This window comes from Astyanax mexicanus, chromosome 5 (genome assembly GCF_023375975.1).
Source record: "Astyanax mexicanus isolate ESR-SI-001 chromosome 5, AstMex3_surface, whole genome shotgun sequence".
NCBI lineage: Eukaryota > Metazoa > Chordata > Actinopteri > Characiformes > Acestrorhamphidae > Astyanax > Astyanax mexicanus.
The window spans coordinates 48,984,863-49,007,056 of NC_064412.1; the positions used below are offsets into that span (position 1 = coordinate 48,984,863).

Genomic DNA, 22,194 nt, shown 5'->3' on the forward strand with positions numbered 1-22,194 from the left:
AGTCAGGTGAAAGGACCCTGCAGAACCGTAGCTTTTACAGCTTTAGCAGACGGGACAGAAACGTCTATAGCTTTAAACAGTCTAACTAGCATTAGAGTTTCAGATATGGAGGCCGGATCCACAGTCAGTGCCATCAGGAGCCAGAGGGTGCTGGTTGGGGAGGAGATCCAGCCTGCGCTCATCACCATAAAGGAAGGGAAGATCCATAGTATCCTGCCTGATCCAGGAGCAGCTCTGAACACTGCTGGAGAGGTGAGCTGATGTTTGAGAGACCCCTGCTGGAAACAGCATGTCATACACTAGACTATTTGGGACAAAACATGTAATAAAGCTAAATAATGTGTAAATGTAATGATGATATATTAGAGTGATAACAATATCTACACCTGTAGCCTGGAAACAAGATAAGATATGATTGGGTATAGAGGTATACAGGTATGTGTGTGGGTGAGCATTATATGTATATGTATATATATATGCAATGTTCCCCAGATCATCTCACCAGTAGTTTTTTTGGAGCAGTATGTCACTCATTACACGGCAAAAGCAAGATTAAAGCGCTCATTACAAAACCTCCATACTATTACATATATTACTATGATGCTCTTCCTCTCAAGGTCTGTTGAATGAATCATAAAAACATAGATTTTAGCAGCCACTGATCTCTCACCAAGAGGTACGCTTCCTAAAAGAAGCTTCTAAACGAGGCTATTTTATAGGGCAGCAGCAGGAAAAGCATTTTACCCTCTTATGGTACGACCCAGTCTCTAATCAGACTACACCTTTAATTATTTGCATATCTTCAGACATTTATTTTATGAAGAATATTTGTAATTGGTTTATTTGAGATGCCAAGATAGGATTATATGTGCTCTGTGTTTTATCACTGTGTGCAGGTGCTGGATGTGGGTAACAGTCTGGTGATGCCCGGTATAGTGGACTGCCATGTTCATGTTAATGAGCCAGGTCGCACTGACTGGGAGGGGTACTGGACTGCAACACGAGCTGCAGCTGCTGGAGGGGTAACCACCATCGTGGACATGCCCCTGTAAGAACACAAACACACACGCACACACACACACACACACACACACAAACAAATGCACAAACAAAAAAAACTGCTGCTGCATTTTGCAAAGATTGGGGATCTTGCAGGGTCACTATTTGCAAGACTGCAACTAGATTCTTTCTGAGATTATTTCCCATCATGCTTCTGGTGGAGTTTAACAGCAAGAGAAGCTTGTTTAACAATGGAGCAGAAACAGAAGCACTTTTGGCCTCAGCTGCCTTTGTATATCAATACTGTGATTTATCAGAGACTCACTAATTTTGTCCCCATTTAACAGTTTATTTTTCTGCCACACTGTTAGTTCTTGATATTTTTAATAGAATACATTTTGTGTTCAACTTGTCCTATAAGCTCCCTTTTTGTTTTGCTACAACCTTGTATAGCAAAGAATGACAGTTTTACTGCTATATATTCGTCTTTGTTTTAGATACAATTAATGCAATAAAGAACGTTATTCTTGCAAAATGTGTATTTACAGTATTAAACTTGTTTGTATCAAAACAAACACTACATAATAAGACAGTAGTCCAAAATAAAATAACTTTAAATATAGTGCTTTTAAAGTGCATCACAAATAAAGTGCTACCTGTGTTTAGAACCATTAGAACAATATCAGGCATATTAACTGTAATCTGTTGTAAAATAATTTACTTCCCGTAGCTCTGCTGTTGGTTGGCATTACCATTTACAAGAACCAAGACTTGATGATAATATTATCAATATAATATCATGGAAAAGAAGTGAATATAAGGAAAGACTTGATTATAAGAAGGGAATATACAGTAGAATATGAGTTAAAGTAAGGCAACCAATCAGAATAGAGATCATTTACAAACAGTTTTAAAGATATTGTGGCAATATGTAATAAAGCCTTTAAGGGGACATATTATAGAATTTTTAGAATTTTAGAATAGGTCTTTGGCTTTACAAATCATGTTTATGGAGTTGTTTGCACAAAATCACTCTCATATCTCACTCTCAACAGTTTTATTCTAGCCAGTTTCAGTTCCTTTCAGAATGAGCCTTTTAAGGGCTCTGTCACTTTTATGCAAATAATCTTTTGCTGGCCATACCATGTATATGCTGAGAATTTACCACACATTTGTGTTAGACTGTGGTGAATTGCAAAACATACGTAAACAAGCTAATATAGGCTTAACTGCGATAGAAACACAAAACTCATTATTTTAAAAGTACTTACATCTACCTCATCTGCTGACTTGCCACAGACAGTAGGTACAGATTCCTCCCTCAGACAAAGTCTACTGGATAATCCTGCTGTGTACTGTCTAAGGTTCTCAAACAGCAAACCGAAAGAGTGGGTTTTCAACTTTTCTTCACAATAAGGCCTTCCAAACAGCTTATAGAAGCATATGATTCCTGAAACCAAACTCAAACTTCAGCTGAGAAAACAGATGGATGGATTTTTTGAGCTCGAAGTGTTTATAGGGCCAGTCGAGACCCAAGTGGAAATACAAAAGCATGCCAAAAGTAATCTTGGCATAATTTGTCCCATTTAATGTTTCATCTGCAGTAACAGCATCCCGCCCACCACTACCCTTCAGAACCTCCATACTAAGCTACAGGCTGCTGCTGGACAGTGCTTTGTGGACACAGCATTCTGGGGAGGGGTTATTCCTGGCAACCAGGTAGCAATACTTTACATGTTAATACTTTTACTGTAATTTTATATTGCATTCATGTATCACATGTTGTGTAAAGCAGTCCTACATACTTATATTAACATTATTAGTTCTATTAAATGGAACAGCTGGTTTATTTAGCTTGTGCCAGTATCTCCACTCCCCTCACAGATCTGTATGTGTCTCTCTGGTGCAGCTGGAGCTCAGGCCGATGATTCGGGCTGGAGTGGTCGGGTTTAAGTGTTTTCTGATCCACAGCGGAGTGGACGAGTTCCCTCATGTGAGCGACAGTGACCTGCATAAAGTGATGAGACAGCTCCAGGGGACAGGGACCGTCCTGCTGGTGAGCATCTGCTCTCTTTTATCACCCCAGTGTTTCAGATCTGTTTATTCACGAGCTGTCCACACACACCTGTTCAATCACCCTGTTCATCTCTGAGATCTGCTCTCATAATTTTACTCCAGATTAATGAAGATGAAATGTCCTAAAGTGAATTAAACCAATGTTTAATGCCCTGTAAATTGCAATACTGCACTTTTATATCAAAGGATTTAAAGGATACTAAGATATGTTAATATGTAACGTGTTATAAATCACAATGGCATAAAGACAAAACAGGTTCATTATTTAACCCTTGTGTGGTGTTCATATTTTTGTTACTCGTTTACTTTGTTACTTGTATTTAATTCAGCAAAATTAAGCAATTTTACATTAAAATGCTTTACACATGCTTGCTTCACCTAAATTGCAAGCAATATAAACAGCTTACATGGTTAATATTTGCCCTTTACCTTTCTTATGTTACATTTCTTTCAAAAAGTGCTACTCTTTTTTTATTATTAGTTTTTTTTATAAAATGTAAAAGAAAATGAATTAAACTCAAGATATGAGTAGAAAATCTGTTTAGTTTCAAATTTACAAATGAAGCAATGTTTATTATCCCTTGGCCAAACATACTGTGTGTAATATAATTGGTTGGGGGGGGGGGGGGTGTACAGTGTGTGTTTATCGAAAATGTGTTTTGTTATATGTTTTTCACAAAAAATGAGCCAATGCCAATGAGTTTGAGTTAGAAATATATTTTTTTTAGTATCATTAACACCACACAAGGGTTAAAAAATAATGCTGTGTTACCTGATGCAGTTCCATGCTGAGAAGGAGGTTCCGCAACTACTGGAAGAAGACGGAGGTAAGCAAAAGTTAATAATAATATGTTAATAAGACACAGCATTCTAAAAATCTGTCCTTTTTATAAAAAATACTTATTTTAATGTGTTTAATTAGTGTGCACACCTTTTGTTGTAACCAAGGATGGACAAAGAAAAGAGACTAGTTAATACTTTTAAACAAATAAATTATTTGTGTGTATTAGATACATTTGTACAGTATTAATAATGGAGATATGATTTTCCAAAATATTAAATTTGTAATTTAATATATTGAAAGAAAAATCACACTTTTTAGTAAAGCTATATACTATATAATATACTTTATATGCTACTATATGTAGCGCTCCTATCCCTTTATAATGAAAGTGAGTTACACTTGAGTAACACAGACGGAGCACAGGGTTCGTTAAATTACTCTTTACATCAACCTTTAGTGTTTTTCTTTGGTAGCTTCAATTAAATGAGCATTTTAGTGTGAATACATCAAATTTTCAAAAACATTTGTATTTCACTCAATCATACCAAAAAGATGAATTATTAATCAAATATCACCACAATCTTTTTTTCTGTCCCTTTTTTTTCCCACCCACGTTGCAGGCCTGTTACGGTGCTCGGGAGCGTTGAGGCCGTAAAACAATAACAACAATGGCCGCTTCACCTCGTAGGGCTAAATAAAAGAAAATAAATGTAGCGCTACGGATTTCAGACAACTGCAAATTCTGAGTGGTCTCTGGCTCCTTTCAAACATTCTCAGTCACTCACCCACTCTCTCTTTCTCTCTCTCGGCTGCAACTCTCACTGACGGAGCTCTGTAGTCGTGCTAGCTGCTCCAGCTACCCGGGACATGGAGTGGTGTAGCCCACTCTCACCAAGGCAAAGTCAAGCTCTCCGTTCCAGTCACTCCGACCAAAACAGCTCTCCTGAAGTACAGCGACAGTCCCTCGTTCGTAGCTGACGGTGAACTTGCTCTCCTCGCTCGTCTGGCTTCTCCAGCCAAACTCAGGCACAAGTTAGAACAGATGCTCAATACACTCAGCTCACTAACTTATCTAACTGAAAGTTAGGAAGTTACTCAGAGATACTTATCTAGAACTCTACTGCTCTGCATTAAAAGGTCTAGCAGACACTTTCTGCAAATATTAATAGCGTTTTTTTTTTTCACTCTAAAAGCCTTAGAGAAAACTAAACTTTTCAGCCGTACTGTTGCCGTTTTGTACTCCCCTCTCTCTCTTGCTCGCTCACTCAGCCTCCTTCTCCCGCCCCTCTCACTCCAGGAACCAATAGAAATGACTCAACACGTGAAGACCTTGTGGCTTATCCAATTAGAAAAAAGATAAAAGAAACTAAAAGTTTTACATGAAGCTAGGTTGTTCTGAGCACATGTTTAACCCTGTTTACTCCAACCAAACCCTAGCCTTTTTTTCTGTTTTAAACGGCAGAATTACATTCATACTTATATTAGCAGATATTAGAACATTAGAACAAGTTTTTTCGACATCTTTTGCAACTATATTTACACAAAAATATTACCCTAGTACCACAGTTGAAACAAAGTTACAAAAACAGTCATTTAACAATGAAAAAATAAAAAGAAAAAATACTATTTTATCTCCTTTTCCCCAAAGGGCTACACTCTCCCCCCTCTAATGGTCCTCATGTCCCTATGAGACCTTGCTGCGATTAGAGAGCACTTATGGACATCTAACCAATCTTAATGATGATCCCCCTATGGACTATAGTTACAGGTTGGTCTGTTGGCTTCCCAACCTCATCATAAGTTAATCTAATGACAGGCTTAACTTGTCGTTTCTCACGTTTTGGGGAACTAACCTCAGTTTGGGCTTTTGGACTAAGGGGTTTATTAACTGTGCTTTCCAGGTCTTGCCCTGGAAAACCCTCATGCACTGCACACTCGTTCTGAAGCTCATCCAGTTCCAAGACAAGATTTTGTGTGTCTTCACCAGTTTTCTCTTGTATTTCTACCCCTTCTTCTTCAACAAAGGTATCGCGGGCTGTCTGGACTGTCTCTGAAGAGTCATTGTTGGCTCCAACAATTTGTGTGGTTGAGGGCTCCTCCTCCACCCTCCGCAAATACTGAACCTCCATCTCCTCATCTGAATCACTGACTGGTTCTCCTGTGTAGGGCTCTGTCATCCCTTCAGAACGCCTTGTCAGACGTCTGGCTTGCGGTTGTCGTGTTTCTGGTCTGGTAGCTGGAATTGTGGTGTCATCGTCCTCTGGTAATCTAACCAGACACCCAATGGGTAAAAGATGATCGCGATGCATGGTTCTCACTCTTCCCATCCCACTTTCAGGTTTAATGCGATATACTGGCAAATCAGGAAACTTCCCCACCACTACATATGGGAATGAACTCCATCTACTCTGCAGCTTGTGTTTGCCCTTTAAGCCCAGGTTCTTAAGAAGCACTCTATCACCTGTGTCAAGTACTTGGGGCCGCACCAGCTTTTCGTAGCTTCTCTTGTTCCGCAGATGCACTTGAGTTGAAGCTCTCATGGCCAGTTCATAGGCACTCTGCAAATCTTTCCGCAGTTCCTCCACATAGCGGGAATGACTGACTCCCTCTCTCTCCTCTGCTCCGAAACAGATGTCTACCGGAAGTCTGGCCTCCCTACCAAACATAAGGTAGTATGGGGAGTACCCAGTCGAGTCATTCTTGGTGCTATTGTACGCATGTACGAGTTGGCTCACATGCTGGCTCCAGTGTCTTTTTTGGGAAGACTCCAAGGTCCCTAGCATAGACAATAATGTCCTATTAAATCTTTCCGGCTGGGGATCACCTTGGGGTCTGTATGGAGTTGTTCTAGACTTGCGAATCCCCAAAACTCTCAGAAGTTCATGAATTAGCTTGCTCTCAAAGTCTCGGCCCTGATCTGAATGAATGCGAGAGGGCAGCCCATAATGGACAAAGAATCTTTCGACCAGCACCTTAGCCACAGTCGTTGCTCTTTGGTCTTTTGTTGGATAAGCCTGCGAGTAGCGGCTGAAATGGTCGGTAACTACGAGTATGTTGGAAAATCCTTTCGAATCGGGCTCGAGGCTAAGGAAATCAATACATACTAATTCCATCGGACCATTGGTAACAATCTGGTGAAGTGGGGCTGCACGCACACAGGGACTCTTCCATGCGACACAATTCCCACAATTTTTCACATACTGTTCTATGGTCTGTGACATTCTAGGCCAATAGAACCGACTCCTGACAAGTTCTAGGGTTCTCTCTACTCCTAGGTGTCCCATATCATCATGCAGTGACTTAATCACCTGTCCTCTGAATTTTTCAGGAAGGAGTAACTGGTGAACTTCACCAGCAGGACTTTTCTGGATGACTCTGTACATCAATCCGTCTTTCTCGATCAATTTGTTACTATGTCTCTTAATCAGAACCAGGTCTGGATGCAACTTTATTACTTCAGCAGGCCATTTACCAGAGCGAACACACCCCACCACCTCCCTGATAACAGCATCGTCTGCTTGGGCTTTTCGCAAGTCTTCCATTGTCAGCTGTTGTAACTGCCCCAGTTCCAGCTGAGCAGGGAAAGCATACAGAGGAGGGATTCCATCAGATGGTACTCCTAACTTGTCTGCCAGGCATACAGGTTCATCAGGGGAGGTCTGGATGTTAGCACACTTACAGATGGCCCGCACTTCAGTCTGAGAAATCCCTTTCCAGGGCTCAGCATTGTCTCTCATTACTTTCCTTGATAACAGGTCAGCATCGATGTTGCTTTTCCCTGGGCGGTACTGTACTTCAAAATCATAGGTGGCCAGAGCAGCTAGCCACCTGTGACCAGTGGCATTAAGCTTGGCTGAAGTAAGCACATAGGTGAGTGGGTTATTATCCGTTCTTACAGAGAATCTCACCCCATACAGATAATCGTGGAATTTATCCACGACAGCCCACTTAAGAGCTAAGAACTCTAGCTGATGGATATGGTAGTTCTGCTCAGCTGCACTCAAACCTCGGCTGGCAAAAGCCACAGGCCTTAATCCCTCAGGGTACTCCTGGTTCAAAACAGCACCAAGCCCACTCAAGCTGGCATCCACATGTAGCACATAGGGCCTATTTGGGTCAGCAAAAGCCAGAACAGGTGCATTTGTGAGACGATTAATGATCTCATGGAAAGCTCTAGTGCATGTATCTGTCCACCTAGCACCAAAGGGTTCTGACTCACGGAAATAAGTCTGAGATTTCACCTTCTCGTCTCCCTGTTTAGGTTTTGTCATCTTTCGCTTATTGTTAGGTGGGTATCCCTTGGTGAGATCAGTCAACGGTTTTACTATTGAGGAGTAGCCAGCTACAAATCGGCGATAGTAGCCGCAAAAGCCAAGAAATGACCTGAGTGATTTCAAATCTGTTGGCTGGGGCCATCGTGTGACTGCTTCAATTTTTTCTGTGTCTGCAGCAACACCCTCTGCCGATATTATGTGGCCTACATATCTCACTTTAGGCTGACAAAAATGACACTTGTCCAATGAAATCTTCAAGCCCACTTCCTCCAGGCGGTCTAGAACTCTGAAGAGCCTCTCCTCATGCTCCTCCAGTGTGGCTCCAAAGACAATCAAGTCATCCAGGTAAACTAGAACCTGAAGCAGATTCATGTCACCCACGGCCTTCTCCATCAATCTTTGAAAGGTGGCCGGCGCCCCAGTGACCCCTTGTGGCAGCCTCTGGAACTGATAGAAGCCTAATGGGCAAATGAAGGCAGTCTTCTCCTTGTCTTGTTCAGACATAGCTATCTGGTAGTAACCGCTCCGTAAATCTAATACTGAAAACCAGCGACTACCACTAAGACAATCTAAAGCATCATCGATGCGTGGAGTCGTGTATTGGTCTGGTACAGTCTTACTGTTGAGGGTCCTATAGTCTATGCACATTCGTATGCTGCCATTCTTTTTTCGCGCAATCACTATAGGTGATGCGTATGGGCTTCTGGACTCCGTGATGATGCCCGCAGCTAGAAGGTCTTGAAGATGTCTCCTTACATCCTCAATATCGGCTGGTGCTATGCGCCTGGAGCGCTCACGAAATGGTCGTGAATCCGTCAGTCGGATGTGATGTTCTACCCCTTTCGCCAGACCTACTTCCCATTCCTGCAGAGAGAATACTTGTCTTCTACTACATAACTTCTGTCTGAGCCTTTCCTTCCACTCACTTGGAATGGGAGAGTCCCCAAAGTCAATGAGGTTTGGGTCTATTCTTTCACATGCTCCACTGTTTAGACATGGTGCTGCAACATCTGTCAGTTGTACTTGTCCAATGGGTTTACCTTCTGGCAAAGTGATTTCCTTCATACTTTCATTCTCCAATAGTACAGAGAAACTGCTGACATCAATGGCGGATGCTTGGGCTACAACAGGCTGAAGAAACAATCCTTGTGGCAGTGGGGTGGTTTCATTAGCTTCTACTAGAACTGCACCCTTAGGCAATGGACTGTAGAGATCCATCTGACATTGCACACAACAGCTTTTAAGGGAAGGGATTATCAAGCTACCAGGGCCTGCCCATCTAACAAGACCAACGATGTCATCCTCAGTCACTCTTTCTGTACCCAGAGAAGTCAGCTCATTACCACTGGGCCCACAACTTACGCCTAGCACTTGTGCAAACTTAGCAGTTGAGCTCTGATTGCACAGAGAAGCGAGTCTTCTGAACAGACTGGCATTAGTTCCCAAAATAACTGGGGTCTGATCTGGAGCTTTGGGACCAGGACATATCAGCGCCAGCACCGACAGTGTCTCCGGTGCACCAGTGAACTCTTTTGGAAACTGCACATCCACTACCACATAGCCCCTATATGGATAGCTGGAATCACTCAGGCCCCAAATGGCGAGACCTGACACCTGCTGAATAGGAACATGAGACAGGTGCTGATTGTACCAATCTTCAAAGATAATTGTCACTTGTGACCCACTATCTAACAGCGCTGGACAGGGTTGACCATTTATTTGCAGTGTAATTGTCGGTGTGGGGCCTATGAGTCCCTCAGGCACTGAAGAAATATTCAGAGTTTTTACAGCATGTCTTCGCACAGAACAAGAATGCTCTTTACTGCTTTGATCGCTTTTATTAGAGCTCCGCTTGTCTTTAGCTCTGCGTAAGGAAGTAATCAGTTTCTGAATCACTCTCTTTTCATTTTCAGGCAATGTGCATTTTGTAGCGATGTGCCCATCCTCGCCACACCTGTAGCAAAAGTAGTCACCATCTTTCCCACTCACCTGTCTTGTCTCAGGGAATGTGTGGGGCTTGGCCATGGCTACTTGGGCATTAGTGGCTAACATTACAGGCTCCTGGTCCTTGACTTGTAAATGCTTGATCTTTTGTTTCATACGATTGACATTTTTCTGTAATGCTGCAACCTCGGCTGAATCATCTTTGCTATCTGGAAGCAAAGTAGGGGGTGAGGAGGGTTTTGCATGGCCCACATTACTCTGTGGTCTTTCTGCCAAACCAGCTATCTGTTCTCTCAAACACTTCAGTTCTGTTTTCAAGCGTTGTATGGTAGCACTGTCAGACTCAACACTTTCTTGAGCGTTCACTTGACGTACGCGAGGATTTATTTTATGGCGAGATCGCTCATGCTCCTCTTCTGCTCTTATCTCACTCAGCAGATCTAGAAATGTTGGGGGGCTATTCCTCCTCTCTTTTAGTCGCAATTGCAGTAACAGTAGGTCTGCTCCCACTGCACCTCTGAGCAGTTGCTCCACTCTCACTCGGTCCATATCCTTGGGTAGCAGACCACCTTTCTGGACTACACGAGCTAATAGAGGCTCCAGCCTCCGAACAAAGTCAGACAATTTTTCCCCTGACTTTTGCTGCACTAATCGGAAGGAAAAATATAAATCTTCACCAGATTCTGCTGAGCCAAAAGCACGATTTAGGGCATCTAGGTACTCCTCTGCTTTCGTTTCAGGGTTGGTGAATCTCAAAGCCCTTACAATCTCAAGAGCTGGACCCTTTAGGCCCTCCATGACTCTTCGCCTTTTTTCTTTTTCAGAACAGTCACTCTCCTCTATCAGCAAAGTAGCTTGTTCTATCCAAGGCTCTAGCTGCTCCTCCCCTAATGGGGTGGGAGTAGTTCCAGAAAAGGGTCTGAGGCGGCGGTAGCTATGATTTTCAGATGGGGCTTTTCGTGACTGGCTCATGAATTCTCCCATAATACGCACTAGAGACTCCACTGTGTTGTCTTGAGGGCTAGGAGGGTGGCAGAAATACTGCAAGTCCTCAATTCTTTTCCCCTCTGCTAACATGAACTTTTTTAGCTTTTCCGAAAACTCCTCTGAAGTAGCATGAGCTGGGTTGGTTGTGACGATTTTCCAAGGTAAGGAACCATTAAGTGGTCGTACTTCAGGAGGGACACTGAGTGTGCTTAACACTTCCCTGCACTCACATAGAGCCACTAAACTATTAGTCTCCACATCAAAAGTTTTCCCTCTGACTCTGACACGTCCCCAGCAGCGGACTGTTTGAAGTTCTTCTTCAATTTTAGCAATAGTATCATCCTCGCCAACCCCAACCACTAACATGGCATGATTAACATCTAAATCTTCCCCCTTACACCAGTTCTGTAGGTCTGTTTGAAATCTATCATACAGCTGTTGCTCCATTTCAATTTTGAGGTATTTAAGAGTGTCAACTAAAGAGTTAAATATAAAATAATAGAGAGTTATGAATTATTCTGACTGTATCTAGCTACATTAAAAACTAATCCCAGCGGTGCCTCCATTTTGTGTAGCGCTCCTATCCCTTTATAATGAAAGTGAGTTACACTTGAGTAACACAGACGGAGCACAGGGTTCGTTAAATTACTCTTTACATCAACCTTTAGTGTTTTTCTTTGGTAGCTTCAATTAAATGAGCATTTTAGTGTGAATACATCAAATTTTCAAAAACATTTGTATTTCACTCAATCATACCAAAAAGATGAATTATTAATCAAATATCACCACAATCTTTTTTTCTGTCCCTTTTTTTTCCCACCCACGTTGCAGGCCTGTTACGGTGCTCGGGAGCGTTGAGGCCGTAAAACAATAACAACAATGGCCGCTTCACCTCGTAGGGCTAAATAAAAGAAAATAAATGTAGCGCTACGGATTTCAGACAACTGCAAATTCTGAGTGGTCTCTGGCTCCTTTCAAACATTCTCAGTCACTCACCCACTCTCTCTTTCTCTCTCTCGGCTGCAACTCTCACTGACGGAGCTCTGTAGTCGTGCTAGCTGCTCCAGCTACCCGGGACATGGAGTGGTGTAGCCCACTCTCACCAAGGCAAAGTCAAGCTCTCCGTTCCAGTCACTCCGACCAAAACAGCTCTCCTGAAGTACAGCGACAGTCCCTCGTTCGTAGCTGACGGTGAACTTGCTCTCCTCGCTCGTCTGGCTTCTCCAGCCAAACTCAGGCACAAGTTAGAACAGATGCTCAATACACTCAGCTCACTAACTTATCTAACTGAAAGTTAGGAAGTTACTCAGAGATACTTATCTAGAACTCTACTGCTCTGCATTAAAAGGTCTAGCAGACACTTTCTGCAAATATTAATAGCGTTTTTTTTTTTCACTCTAAAAGCCTTAGAGAAAACTAAACTTTTCAGCCGTACTGTTGCCGTTTTGTACTCCCCTCTCTCTCTTGCTCGCTCACTCAGCCTCCTTCTCCCGCCCCTCTCACTCCAGGAACCAATAGAAATGACTCAACACGTGAAGACCTTGTGGCTTATCCAATTAGAAAAAAGATAAAAGAAACTAAAAGTTTTACATGAAGCTAGGTTGTTCTGAGCACATGTTTAACCCTGTTTACTCCAACCAAACCCTAGCCTTTTTTTCTGTTTTAAACGGCAGAATTACATTCATACTTATATTAGCAGATATTAGAACATTAGAACAAGTTTTTTCGACATCTTTTGCAACTATATTTACACAAAAATATTACCCTAGTACCACAGTTGAAACAAAGTTACAAAAACAGTCATTTAACAATGAAAAAATAAAAAGAAAAAATACTATTTTATCTCCTTTTCCCCAAAGGGCTACATATACTTTATAATATGTTAAAATCAAAATAACTTAGGGCCCTAGTGTACACCCTGTCAACAGTCTTGTCAACACGCCTTGCACCCACGCCATTAAAATAGCATCAGAGATTAGGAATAAATCTCCACTGATGGGTGTAGTGGTCTGGAAGTGAGGTGTGTTCAGGGAAATAACTGCTGTGTTTCTATCTTGGCGGCAGGAAATACAGGTGCGCCATTGACTGATTAAAACCCTGATTAAAACAATCAACAGTCAGCCACCCAGCCGTCCTGCTGCTGCTCGCAAATCCAGCTTTTACTTCAACAATAAACAGAATCAAGAATAAAATAACATTGCCATTCCATTAAATGATTTGTTGGCTTTCCTTCACAGTGTGAACACACAGGTCAGTATCCTCTGCTGACACGCACAAAAGTGCCGCACTGTTAAGATACGAATGCACGAAAGTCAAAGCACAGCTGCCTCTTAAAGGGGAAAAAATGGAAACCGGCACACTGATTTATTTTCTGTTACGCCTTTTGTGCATTTTAAGCCTCGCAAGGCATATTTTTTGCGACCTTACAATACCAAAGACACACCCTAAATCAAGCTGCACCATGCACAATTGACCGGTGCACTACAGATCGCTAAAATAGGGTCCTACATCTTGAATCAAACTCTGCATTAGTGGTCTTGACTACAATACTACAAGCAATACCAGGGCATGATGAGGTACATCACAGGCAGTGGCTTTTATACTGTTCGTATCGATATCTAAATCATACCGTATCAACTAAAACTGAGAAATATATCATGATATACATTTTTGCCATATCGTTTATTATATGTTGATTATAGTTCCATCCCTGGTTGTCATAAAATTTCCATATACATAATTTCCCTGTTCCTCAGATCCGAGTGAGTACTCTACTTTTCTGAGATCCAGACCGGATGTGATGGAGCTGGAGGCAATACGAACAGTCACTGAACTCTGCCTGCGCTATCAGTCAGTTCTACTTTATTCACTACATTTACATCAATATTAATATGGCCGTTTTCAGTCCTTCAGTACAATCTGATATCATTGTTTCCTTTTGTATAATTTGTATTTATTTAATATACCTTCTGCTTTATTTAGTATACTTAATTAGGTACAGTACCAGTCAAAATTTAGACACACCTTAACCTTAGTAATTTTTTTTTTATATTTAAAAATGTTTTGCATTGTAGATTAATACTAAAGTCATCTAAACTTTAAAGAGGAAAACAAATATACTTATTTAGTCAACAAAAAGTCTTAAACAAAGCAGAATATGTTTTATATTTTAGATTCTTCAAAGTATATTCAAAGGTAGAGTCACCTGGAATTCCAGCTTTCAGTTAACAGCTGTGCTGAACTCGTCAAGAGTTGGTGTACAGTGAATAGTTTTATTTAAGTAATGATCTAATCCAGATTATGGCAAAAACGACTCAACTAAGTAAAGAACAAAAAATAATTTAAGAAATTATCAATCTGAAACGTTTTAACAAGTTAACGGCACTACAGATAGGAGCACGTAAATGCTTTATTATTTTGTTATTTTTATTAATTTTAAGTTACTACATGATTCATGTCACTTGCCACATCCACATGTGTTCTTTTACAGTGTTGATGACTTCAATATTAATTAAAAAATTTTAGGAAAATAAAAAATAACAACATTGAATGAGAAGGTGCACTCTAAGAAAAGTAAGTACAGATTTGTACTTAAAAGGGTACAAAGCTTGTCGCTGGGGCTGTACCTTATATTGAGGCACAAAAAAGTACCTTTCAGTGAAAGTCCTTTTTTGTACCCATGGTTTTTGTGGCAGTAAAGATCATAAAGATTATAAACATTATCATCAACTAAATATGGCTCAAAAACTTGATGATACAAAATTGTCTGGCTTTCAAATAAAAAAATGTGCAATTTAAATATATATTGTTTATTAGTACAGTGATGCAGAATACTGAATGTACCCTTTGGCTGGTTAAATGGTACAAATCTGTACTTATTGCTGTTAGAAATGACTTTGTACTTCAGAGGGAACAAATCTGACCCTGTAAAGACCAATATTGTACCTTTGAGGGTACAATTATAAAGAGTGTACCTTCGAGTACAAAAAAGTACTCATGTTGTACCTCTGTTTTTTAGAGTGTGTGTCCAAACTGCTAGCATACATCCACAAGAATATTAATGAACTTTAGAATGATTATATACATTTTTTTTCTGCAGAGTTCGATGCCACATTGTTCACTTATCCTCAGCACAGTCTCTGGAGGTAATCCGGGCCGCCCGGCTGGCTGGAGCTCCGTTAACAGTGGAGACGACCCACCACTACCTCACCCTGTCTGCAGAGGACATCCCACCCAGAGCTACTCAGTTTAAATGCTGCCCACCCATACGGGGCACAGCCAACCAGGTGAGAGACCCACAATCACACAGTATCTCACCTTTTCTCTAGAAGTGATTTTCTGGAGCAGATATTAATTTACATTAATTGGTCTGATTTACTGTACATTACTACAGATTACACTAATTTCCTGTACAAATTAATGACCAATGATTGGAAAGTTGCAATAAACTAATTCACAAAAAAAAGTTATGCACCCCAGATTACTGTAAAAATTGCAATCCATGTATGAAAATGATTACAGGTGTGGTCTGGTTAGACACTGGGTCTTAGCACAGGGGAATAAGCAGGAATACTCACTTATTCATAATAAATAATAAAGGAATCAGGGAAGTGACAAATTCTGGTTGTGTTTGGGACATGCCAGTGTTTAAGTTGGAGTATAGAGGCCTCAGGCCCTACACCCTGCGCAAGACGTATCACAATGTTCACTGCCATTTTACACCACACCAAAAGTCTATTGTCACATTGTTTAAATGGCAACAGTGCTTGTGTCTATCTTATATCTATGCTAATGGGTGTGGTGTTCTAGAAATAAGGTGTGTTCAGGTACATTTCTAGGGAAGGGAAAACACAGGTGCTCCACTGATTAAAAAAACCTTGGCAGATGTTAACAGTCTGATGTTCATTGCTATCTTGGCAGTAAATAGTCAACAGAGGCATGACACACTGCAGGTCACAAACCCACAGCACGTGCCTATTGGTAGGTATGCATATTTAGCATTAAACGAGTAGGTCAGTGTTGGACACATGCAGGTAGCCCTGAAATAGCAATGCGCCAAAGTCAGAGCACACCTGGCTCTTAAAGGGAATGGCAAGTGATAAGCTGATTGGTTTATTCCATGTTATGCCCAAAACACACCCATGATTAATTAAGAGAATTAGTACATGCCTTTTGTGCATTCGAGCCGTGCAAGGTGTACTTTTACCATCGTTACGATAGCAAAGACACACTGATACGCCCTATGCACAGTTGATGGCTTGCCTAAACATCGCTAACATAGGGCCCCTTGTGTTAAGTGCTTCAATCCTACCTTTTCCGTGGAGCGACAGCCTACACCAACAAATTGTATCACACCACATATAACAGTCCGTCACCCCTAGTAGTGATATGAGGGACACTAACACCTCAGAGATATGTGTAGAACATCCTGCAGCCACATATGTTGCCTCTCATGGCAGGAATTCCAACTGTTCCCACACACAGCAAGGGTTTCCCAGGAATACCAGCAGAAAACTTCCTTGGTCTGCCCAGTCACTATATATATATATGCACACACACTGAGAGAGGGAGTTACTCCTAGAATGATCAACTCTTTTTAATACTCTTAGTTATGGAAGAAACAGTAAATATAAACAGGTGTCCCATTACTTTGGTCCATATGGTGTATGTTCTTAAGGTAAATGTATATTGTGCTTTAAATCAGTTAATGCTAAAGGTTTCCTGTACTCTCCTCAGGAGCAGTTGTGGTCAGCACTGAGAGCTGGTGATATAGACATGGTGGTGTCCGACCACTCCCCATGTACCCCCAGCCTGAAGCAGCTGGACAGTGGGGATTTCTCCCAGGCCTGGGGGGGCATCTCCTCCCTGCAGTTTGGTAGGTGGCACCACATAATGCCAGAGTAAAGCAGTGAGGGTAAACATGGGCAAAAGTTCACACACACACACACACACACACACACACACAGAGATTGATGTTTAAATACCAGGTCAAAGTCTCTGTCTAGTCCTACTTACAAATGCTCATTCAGCTTCAAAATTGTGGCCAATATACCGTAATTACAAATGACACATATTTAAAATAATATAACAGTTTTTAATTACATTTGATTATACATAATTAGTTATGTATTATAATACAAGCATACTACTTCTACTACTGCTAATACAGGTGTTTATGTTGCACATTATAATACACAATTATGGTTTATGTATAATTATATATGCCAAAACTGTGTAGACCATTAAAACTGCATGTTAAACTGCATTTTAAAAATCCAAAGGACTTAATAATAAGTGATAAAAAAGGACTATAAGTGATAATTATAAATACAAGTAAGATAAATACATAACTAATACATAAGTAATAAGTGAAAATACGAAAATATAAACGAAAAAATCCTAACAATTTGTACTTATTTTTACTTAGAAAAACAAACATCTTTTGAACAGGACTGACCAAAGCATTGCATAAGACTGTAATTACTAATTACTAAAATATTACTGAAATACATATGATTATGATTGTCCAAATAATCGTCTGACAATAGTGTAGTAAATGTAAGTAGTTACTATACTAGTATTACTAGTATTACTAGTATTAGCAAAGGTATTTATATTTTGGGTGACCTTTTACTTTTTACTTCACTACATTATGCAGAATCTGTCATAATATTGGGTTTATGTGTCCATAAAAAAGGTAATGTCAAAAGAGATGCAAATTAATTGTCCACCATACTTCTAACACACCTGATTGGAATAAAAAATGAACAAGCGTGAACAAGCAATCAGTTTTCTCTACTGAGAAACACTGGACAGCTGCACCCCTGAAATAGCAATGTGCCAAAGTCAGAGCGCATCTGACTCTTAAAGGAAAAGTGACACACTGATTGGTTTATTTCATGTTACGCCTAAAACAAACCCATGATTAATTAAGAGAATTAGTACACACCTTTTGGGCATTTTGAGACATGCAAGGTGTGCAAAGACACACCGACATACCCTAAATCAAGCTGCACGATTCTCATGTTTTCATACTTCCAACACACCTGATTCAACTAATTAGTTAATTAACCAGCGCTTTCATAGGTGCAGGGAGAGTGGTATGCAGGGAATCTGCTAAGATTCCGGGCAGGGCAGGGGTGCAGGGCAGGGTGCCTCCTGGACCCAGATTAAGAAACACTGATGGTTATACAGTTTGTAAAATAGTGTAAATAGATGTTTTTACGTTGTATTTTTTAGTTTGTTGTGATTTTAATGCTGTATAATGTTTTGCTGTAGGTCTCTCTCTGTTCTGGAGCTCGGCCAGTAAGCGAGGGTTCTCTGTTCCGGACGTGGTGAGACTCCTGTGTAAGAAACCCGCACTGCTGTGTCGCCTCGGCAACCGGAAAGGCAGTCTAACACCAGGTCACGACGCGGATTTAGTCATCTGGGATCCGGAGAAAGAATTCACAGTAAATATGAGGGGATTTATGTTTCACACAGCTACACTAACTAACTAATAAGTAGCAAACACCAGTATTGATTTTGACAGGTGATTTTGATTTAGTATTTGTCTATTAGTTATAGTTTTAGTCACATTTACTTTTTATTAATAGTTTTAATCTAAAAAATAAAAAAACATTATAGTCTAGTTTTTTAGTCTGAGCTTTATTTTCCATGGTAGCATAGATGAACATATTATATAAACTATTTTTATTTTAAGAAGGGGAAGATGTCAACTGTGGCAGAGGGTCTGTGTGAGGGGCTCGGGGGAAAGCAACTTTTCTTACCAGTCATAAAAATGCTGTGGGGGTCGGATATGTTCTGATCACTGATCAATAATACAATTTATTAAAAATAGTTTCCCCATACATCAGTGTTTGACATTTTCTTTCGTTTTTATTTGTTGAGGAAAAGTGAAATAAATTTTGTTATAGTTACTATGAATTTTTATTTAGTTTATTTAGAAAAATAGACCATCAATTTTGTCACAATTTACAGGTATAATATCATTCACGATATTATTGTGTACGATACAATATGGCACACCCCTACTTACAGGGTTGGTCTGATTCTTGGCCTTGCTAGAAGACGGGGTGAAAATGTTTCCCTCACTGCTTTATAAAAACGCTCTCAGGTTATATTTGGGTAGTGTACCTCTTGGTGAGAGATCACTGACTGCTAGACATGCCCACTTGATAGATTTTAAGAGGTGGTGCATCATTGGACTGAGAGAAGCAGGATGGTCGTTACGGAGGGAAGCTGTTTCATTGCCTCATGTTAGATTTTATTACAGTTTATGTGGATTGGCAGGTGATGTAGTCTTGTGAATGCTGAATATAATGTCATCTTCTGTTATATTTCAGGTGACCGAAGACAACATACATCACAAACATAATGTGAGTGACTTTTATTCATTTCTTTATGTGTGTATGTGTGTGTGTATGTATGTATTTAAGTATAATATAGCACAGTAGTAGATCAGACCTCATTAACTCTTTCTGTGTCTTTCAGTTGACCCCGTATCTTGGCCGTACGCTGTGTGGAGAGGTTAAGGGGACTGTGGTTCGAGGAAATCTTGTGTACTTCGACGGCTCCTTCAGTCCTCAGGCTGTAGGTCAACACTTACTGTTAGAACAGATCCGAACCCCAGCAGCTCTGTGAGATCCCCGAACACCACTGCTGCTCTTCCATTAACCATTTCAGTATCATTCAGTTTAACCATATATACCTCATCATACAAAATTAAATGCTAGTTTAGTTTTAAAGAGTCCCTAAACCCTAAACCATACGTTTTTAATTAATAGCTAAAATTTGTTCCTTAGAAGTAATGAAACATACCAGTCCTGCTTAAAATGTTTTTAAACATTTCCTCACCTTTAAAGACACTTTTATTGTGGTGAATTCCACTTCTGCAGCACCCTCACAGGTTCAACTGTGCTATAGGTAAGGATGATGTGTCTGTGCACTTTGGTATGCAGGCACATTACGATATGCAGATTAGTCAATCAAAAATACCGCCCCCTACTGACGTCCAACCATCTGCATCTCACCACTATCAGAAACACACAGCCCAATCAGCTTTCCCTTCTGCCCCGCCCCTAAACCCATACAGTACCTAGTGTCCCTCCCATTTTTTGCTTTTTACAAATATAAGCTGAGGGTGGAGTCAGCTAAAATCAGTGGGTTTAGTGCCCATTTAATGCATATACTATACACCAGGGATGTCCAAACTACGCCCCGCGGGACATTTGCGGCCCGTTTCCTTTTTTGAAGGCCCCCAAGGTATTTTAGAAATAGAATGAAAGTTGGCCCACTGTTAAGCAGGTTTTTATAATGTGAGATTCAAAGTTTGAACGCTAGGTGTCAGAAACGGGCCAAAGAGTCTAAAAGCAGAGAGAGAGCGCATTTCTAGCACAAAAAAACGGGGCAAAAGAGTCTAAAAGCGGAGAGAGTGCGCACTTCTAGCGCAGAAAAACGGGGCAAAAGAGTCTAAAAGCGGAGAGGGTGCGCATTTCTGGGGCAGAAAAATGGGCCAAAGAGTCTAAAAGCGGAGAGAGTGCGCTTTTCTAGCGCAGAAAATCTGGCCAAAGAGTCTAAAAGCGGAGAGGGTGTGTATTTCTAGTGCAGAAAATCGGGCCAAAGAGTCTAAAAGCGGAGAGAGTGTGCATTTCTAGTGCAGAAAATCGGGCCAAAGAGTCTAAAAGCGGAGAGGGTGCGTATTTCTAGTGCAGAAAATCGGGCCAAAGAGTCTAAAAGTGGAGAGAGTGCGCATTTCTAGTGCAGAAAATCGGGCCAAAGAGTCTAAAAGCGGAGAGGGTGCGTATTTCTAGTGCAGAAAATCGGGCCAAAGAGTCTAAAAGCGGAGAGGGTGCGCATTTCTAGCGCAGAAAATCGGGCCAAAGAGTCTAAAAGTTGCCGTTATTAAGGAGTTTAATATTAAGAGACATCATGAAATTTAACATCAATTTGAAAAATCTTAGTTTACACAACACTGTCAAAGATAAAGATAGTAAGTCAAGGAAAATCGTGTGAATGAAATAATCAGGAAAAAGTATTTTTTAAAGTGGTATATTTTATTATTTGTTTTATTATAGAGTGTGGCCCGTGACTTCAAATATATTTCTCCTTCTGGCCCCCAACAAAAAAAGTTTGGACACCCCTGCTATACACTATATACATTATGGGTTGCCTTCTTGGACATGGGTCAAAAAAGCTGTGCCCAAGACTTGGCTTAAGAAGCAACAGAAACATAATAAAGTTGTTAATGCTTTAGTTGAGCAGATAAAACATACAATATGTTTAGTCTATACTGTCTGCAATCAAATAAAAATCAAAGAACATGTAAGAAACACTGTGTTTGTTTAGATTTTTTTTTTTTCACAAGAGAATTTTTCATGTTCTCGTCTGTTTTAATGAAAGTTAATTAAGGGATGATTGCCCTGTGGTGTAGCTAATTTATTTCATAATGTCCTAATTATTACAAAGCCTCCTTGTTTTATATTTATGGTAAAGTAACAGAGTGTGAGTTAAAAATAGTTCTGAAAATATAATTTACAAAAGCAAGTTAAAATGAACACTATCTAGAGTTGGAAAAATAAAAATGACTTTTGAGAGTTGTTCTACCTGGAGTAAAAATATTAAGTTTTGGTTCGTGGAACATTTTCTGAATGTGAGAGTTTATGTTCTTAGGACATTAAATCTTCACATTTTCTGGATGTTCTTAGACATTTTTATTTAAAAATATTAAGTTTTTATTTAAATATATGAAGTTTTGGTTAGTAGAACATTTTATGAATGTTGCAGTTAATGTTCTTAGAACGTTCGATCTTTAAGTTTTCTGAATGTTCTTTGAAAGTTTTTATTTAAAGTTTTTAAACATTTGGTAATGTCTCTGCAGCGTTACTTGTGTACATTTTTTGTTTTGGGAATGTTACTTTTAACATTTTTGTAATGTAAATATATACTGGGACATTGTGGAAGAAACATTCTAATATTGATATGCTAAACATTCTAACACTGATATGCAAAACATTACTATATAACACGTTTTCAAAACATTCCTGGAACATTATTGCTGTAAATTTGAAACGTTTTCAAAATGTTGCTAAAGTTTCTTATTATCACGTTTTTTGTTAGCTGGGCTGATGA

The 22,194-nt window shown here is 40.1% G+C and overlaps 1 protein-coding gene across 1 annotated transcript; it reads left to right on the forward strand.

Moving 5' to 3' along the window:
* On the forward strand, nt 1-21,395 carry zgc:103559. Its single transcript, XM_007253661.4, has 11 exons — nt 1-252; nt 897-1,048; nt 2,604-2,718; nt 2,909-3,055; nt 3,857-3,902; nt 13,821-13,914; nt 15,164-15,350; nt 16,801-16,939; nt 18,343-18,515; nt 19,410-19,442; nt 19,558-21,395. The coding sequence occupies exons 1-11, from the start codon at nt 106-108 to the stop codon at nt 19,705-19,707; spliced, it is 1,383 nt and encodes a 460-aa protein (XP_007253723.3). The 5' UTR covers nt 1-105; the 3' UTR covers nt 19,708-21,395.
* Nucleotides 21,396-22,194: the final 799 nt, after the last annotated feature.

Bases quoted from the DNA above. Each gene is read 5' to 3' on its own strand.
- zgc:103559 (XM_007253661.4), top strand. From the start codon at position 106: ATGGAGGCCGGATCCACAGTCAGTGCCATCAGGAGCCAGAGGGTGCTG. The intron at 13,915-15,163 runs GTCAGTTCTACT...TTTTTTCTGCAG, and splicing joins GAACTCTGCCTGCGCTATCA to AGTTCGATGCCACATTGTTC. The intron at 19,443-19,557 runs GTGAGTGACTTT...TGTGTCTTTCAG, and splicing joins ACATACATCACAAACATAAT to TTGACCCCGTATCTTGGCCG.